At 35.5% G+C, this 5,244-nt stretch overlaps 1 protein-coding gene across 1 annotated transcript; it reads left to right on the forward strand.

Moving 5' to 3' along the window:
* Positions 1-984: 984 nt before the first annotated feature.
* Positions 985-4,320, forward strand: LOC132301088 (stachyose synthase-like). Its single transcript, XM_059798375.1, has 4 exons — positions 985-2,451; positions 2,529-2,706; positions 2,831-3,198; positions 3,471-4,320. The coding sequence occupies exons 1-4, from the start codon at positions 985-987 to the stop codon at positions 4,044-4,046; spliced, it is 2,589 nt and encodes an 862-aa protein (XP_059654358.1). The 3' UTR covers positions 4,047-4,320.
* Positions 4,321-5,244: the final 924 nt, after the last annotated feature.

A 5,244-nucleotide genomic window follows, 5' to 3' on the forward strand; every position in this document is an offset into this window, starting at 1 on the left:
TTATTGGTAAATTATGTTTATATTTTAATTGGTAACTTATGTTTGTAGTTTTATTGGTAACTTATTTTATTATTTATTTATTTTTAATAATTTATTTATAAATAATGATGATTTGAAATTCTTGACACCCCCTTGTACTTTTAATAATAATATAGATAGATAGATAATTAAATTTCTTTTTTTATTGAATTATAATAAATATATTTTTAAAATTTTAAATTTTCTTCAAAGTATTTTTTAATTCTATTTCTTCTATTTTTAAAGGTCTTTCATAATTATATTTCTTCTCTAATCTAAACTTCTCTTTATATTCCAAAAAAAAATAATAATAATAATTTAGTCACCGAGGTCTTTCCTAATTCTATTTCTATAATTATAATATTATTTTTTAATTATATTTTTTCTATTCCTCAAGATCATTTTTAAATATATTTTCTCTAATTTTATTTTATTCTATTTATTTTATGTTTGTTTTTTAATTAGTAACTTATGTTTATATTTTAATTTGTAACTTTAAATTGATAATTTATGTTCATATTTTAATTGGTAACTTGTGACATTACTAAAAAAAATTAGCTGCCATATTTGTAATACAAATACCATATTCTCCTAAATGATCAAAGATTTCCACAATCTAGTTTTCGGGCAACTAGCCGTAGGGATCAATGCTGCATTAAGGAAAAGCGGGCTGCTTAATGATTAAATCTGTTGAAGGAGCAGCAATCTGAAGACACGGTTTTGGGTTTCCTCAAAAACGGTTGTGTTCATCTTGTGCTTGCTTGCTTTATTTCATGTTTCCTTTCAAGCGTAGATTTGATTCATATTGGAAATTTTCAATGATTTTTATTCTATATCCACATCCTTTGTTTTCTATATAAACCCAATTAGTTTCTACTTGATTTCTCATCTCTCAGTTCAGTTCAGTTCAGTTCATTCCTGTTTAGTTCAGTTCAGTTCAGTTCATTCCCCTGTTCTTCCTCTGTCATGGCTCTTCCTGTCAACTCCATCTTCAGCTTAATATCCGATGATAACAAGGATGAATGCTTTTCCTTGTTTGATGGGAAATTCTGTGTCAAAGGAGTTCCGTTGCTCTCTCAAGTCCCGAGCAATGTCTCCTTCAAAAGTTTTTCTTCCATATGTCACTCCTCTGCTGCTCCACTTCCCCTGTTTCAGCGTGTCCAGTCCATATCAAACAAGGGTGGGTTCCTTGGATTCAGTAAGGAGGAACCATCTGATATGTTGATAAATTCCTTAGGTATGTTCAACGGTAGGGACTTTCTGAGCATTTTTCGATTCAAAACATGGTGGACTACACAGTGGGTGGGGAGTTGTGGGTCAGATTTGCAGATGGAAACCCAATGGTTACTCTTAGATGTCCCTGAAATAAGGTCATATGTCCTCATCATGCCCATCATTGATGGTTCCTTCAGGTCTGCTCTACGTCCGGGCACAGATGGTCATGTCATGATATGTGCTGAAAGTGGTTCCACTCGAGTCAAAGCATCTTCTTTTGATGCAATTGCTTATGTTCACATGTCTGATAATCCCTACAACTTGATGAAAGAGGCTTATAGTGCTATTAGGGTCCATCTCAATACGTTTAGGCTCTTAGAAGAGAAGTCAATACCATCCCTTGTTGACAAGTTTGGTTGGTGTACTTGGGATGCATTCTACTTGACGGTTGAGCCTGCCGGTGTCTGGCATGGTGTGAAGGAATTTGCAGATGGAGGTGTCTCACCAAGATTTCTAATTATTGATGATGGATGGCAAAGCATCAATCTAGATGGTGGTGACCCCCACGAGGACGCCAAAAATCTTGTTTTGGGTGGGACTCAAATGACTGCAAGGATTCATAGGCTTGATGAATGTGACAAGTTTAAAAAATACAAGGGAGGGTCCATCTTGGGTCCTAATCCACCTCCATTTGATTCCAAGAGGCCAAAGATGCTTATCTCGAAAGCTATTGAGCTTGAGAACGTAGAGAAGGCTCGCGACAAGGCCATTCAGTCTGGTGTCACTGACTTGTCCCAGTTTCAATCACAAATTGAAAAACTGGCACCAGAGTACAATGCTATGTTTGGTGGAGAACAGGATGGTGGTTCAAGCCAAACTTGTGGGAGCTGTTCCTGCAAAGCAGAAAATAATGGAATGAAGGCTTTTACAAGGGATATGAGAGCACAATTCAAAGGTTTGGATGATATCTATGTTTGGCACGCTCTATGTGGCGCGTGGGGCGGTGTTAGGCCAGGAACAACTCACCTCAGTTCAAAGACAGTTCCTTGCAAAGTCTCTTCAGGGCTTGATGGGACAATGAGTGATCTTGCAGTGGTGAAAATTGTTGAAGGAGGCATTGGGCTTGTTCATCCTGATCAAGCCAGTGATTTCTATGACTCTATGCACTCCTACCTTTCCGAAGTTGGAATTACAGGAGTCAAAGTGGATGTTATAAATGTAAGTCCCTATCTTTTCTTACTATATTTTTGTAGCTTTTCCACTCTCTTGCATAACTAAAATCTACATTTTTACAGACACTTGAATATGTTGGTGAGGAATATGGAGGCCGGATTGAGCTTGCAAAGGCTTACTACGAGGGGCTTTCAAAATCCCTTTCCAAGAACTTCAAAGGAACTGGACTCATCTCTAGCATGGAACAATGTAATGACTTCTTCTTACTCGGGACACAGCAGATTTCTATGGGAAGAGTTGGTAAGATTTTTTAATCACTTCTAAAGAAGTCCCGATTGGATTAAAAAATAGAGTATCTCTAGTCGAGGTATGAGCTAAATCGTCAAATTGGAGTTATATATATATATATATATATTCCTTGCAGGTGATGACTTCTGGTTCCAAGATCCAAATGGAGATCCAAATGGAGTGTACTGGTTACAGGGGGTTCATATGATCCACTGTGCCTACAACAGCTTGTGGATGGGTCAGATTATACAGCCTGATTGGGATATGTTTCAATCAGACCATTTGTGTGCCAAGTTTCATGCTGGATCGAGGGCTATCTGTGGTGGACCTGTTTATGTGAGTGACTCAGTGGGAGGTCACAATTTCGATCTTTTAAAGCTACTTGTGTTCCCAGATGGTACCATTCCCAAGTGCCAGCACTTTGCTCTCCCAACCAGAGACTGCCTTTTCAAGAACCCTCTTTTTGACAGTGAGACCATTCTCAAGATTTGGAATTTCAACAAGGTTTCTGCCCCTCACTTTGATCTAGTTAATTTTTTTAATATTCTGCTTTATATATCTTATACCATCATCAATGTCTATCACTAAAAAGATTTAAGTTAGGCTACAATTGGATTAAATTTTTCCTGGTTTTATAATCATTCAATGAGGACCCATCCACATACTTTAAAAATTTTCTTGAAACAAAATTTTCAATTGTATCCTTAGTTTGTATGTGTAATTAATTTGAATTACTATGTCAATCATGACATGAGAAATCTCTGTATGTTTTACAGTATGGAGGGGTGGTGGGTGCTTTCAACTGCCAAGGAGCAGGCTGGGACCCCAAGGAACAAAGAATTAAGGGCTATTCACACTGCTACAAACCAATGGCTGGTCATGTGCGTGTCAGTGACATCGAATGGGACCAGAAGATGGAAGCAACACAAATGGGTGAAGCAGAGGAGTTCGCGGTCTATCAAAACCAGGCTGAGAAGCTATTCTTAGCGACGCCCATGTCCTCTATTGAGATCATCATTAAATCATCTTCATTTGAGATTTTCAGCTTTGTGCCAGTTAAGAAGCTAGGCCTGACCACCAAATTTGCACCCATTGGATTGACCAACATGTTCAACAGTGGAGGGACCATAATTGGCTTGGATTACAGTGAGGGTGGTTCAGAGATTAGTGCCAAAATTAAAGTTAAAGGTGGAGGGCAGTTCTTGGCTTACTCAAGTGTGTCACCAAAGAAGTGCTGTTTGAATGGTGCCAATGTTGGCTTTGAATGGATGGCTACTGATGGAGAACTGACCTTGAACCTTCCTTGGATTGAAGAGTGTGATGGAGTTTCTGATGTAGTTTTTACCTTCTGAATTAGATTCTAAATATGGGGTGATAAAGATAGGAAGTTTAAGTGCCAGGACAAATAAGTAAATTCCAATTCTTAATTTATGGTTTCTACTTCCCGGTACTTTGCAACTGATATGTTAGTAGATTTTTAATTTTTTTCTTGACAAGAAATTCTCGAACTTGTTTTATCATCTTGAAAACTTATCCTCAATTTTATACTTCCACATTCTGTGGTGGATGCTTGTCACAATGGAGTATTTCATTATGGTACTAACAAACTATTGTTTTTTTTGGTTCCATATTAGCTAGCTTTATATATATATATATATTGGTTATTTGTGTGTATTAATTTCCTACTTGGGTGTGAGAAAATGATAAATGAGTCCAAACAATAAATCTTATTATTATTATTTTTTTACTAATATACTATGCTATTTTTTTTTTTTAATATATACTCTGAAAATATTGTTAATGTTCCCTTAAAATTATTATAAAATTTTAGTCTTACCCCTCTTACTTAAAGTTCTAGGTCTGCCCTTGCCGTCATCATCTCCGGCTCGTTGCCAACCGACAAACCCACAACACAATATTTTAACATGATTTGGACTACCTCCATAAATAAGGAGATTTAATTATAATCGGTAGGGGTCTTACAAACACTCTAAAAATGGACATGTAATTATAATAGTTATCCTAACACTAACTACTAAAAGAAGTTGAAAACATGTTAGAAAGAAACCAAATTTTCGAAAACCAAATTGGAACTTCTGGGGGTTTCCTTAAATTAATTACTTTTAAAAGGAAAAAATTAAAGCTAGTTACAAACTTACAATAAGAACAGGCTCACCAACTATTAATAAAAGTGGGTGAATGAGAGATTGTAGATTCAATATCCTTTGTTATTTCTTATTTTATTTATCAAAAAAGTTGTGAACTGTAAATTAAACTATTAAAGTGCTTTTAAATGTGAATTTTGCGTAAAATTCAATAGATAGATATGAATATAGACATATATGTACAGGCTGGTAGGTTAGCCCAGCGCATTCTTTATTATGCGCCCGTAAAAGTTATATAATTATATTTTGATTTCTTATTATGTCCTTATTAATTATTTTTAATACTTTATTATGCCCTTCTTTCTTCATCGATATATTAGAATTCTATTATTAGTTTAAACTTTATAATTCTTAAAATTAGGACTTTTTTCCACTCTTACCAAAA

This window comes from Cornus florida, unplaced genomic scaffold (assembly GCF_030987335.1).
Source record: "Cornus florida cultivar Cherokee Brave unplaced genomic scaffold, ASM3098733v1 CherokeeBrave_3.0.0_Hap2_Chr03, whole genome shotgun sequence".
Taxonomy (NCBI): Eukaryota; Viridiplantae; Streptophyta; class Magnoliopsida; order Cornales; family Cornaceae; genus Cornus; species Cornus florida.

What these genes read in the sequence shown, in the direction of transcription:
- LOC132301088 (XM_059798375.1), top strand. Translation starts at nt 985, where the DNA reads ATGGCTCTTCCTGTCAACTCCATCTTCAGCTTAATATCCGATGATAAC. An exon ending in TCAAAGTGGATGTTATAAAT is followed by an intron (nt 2,452 to 2,528) that starts GTAAGTCCCTAT and finishes ACATTTTTACAG; the next exon opens with ACACTTGAATATGTTGGTGA. An exon ending in AGATTTGGAATTTCAACAAG is followed by an intron (nt 3,199 to 3,470) that starts GTTTCTGCCCCT and finishes TATGTTTTACAG; the next exon opens with TATGGAGGGGTGGTGGGTGC.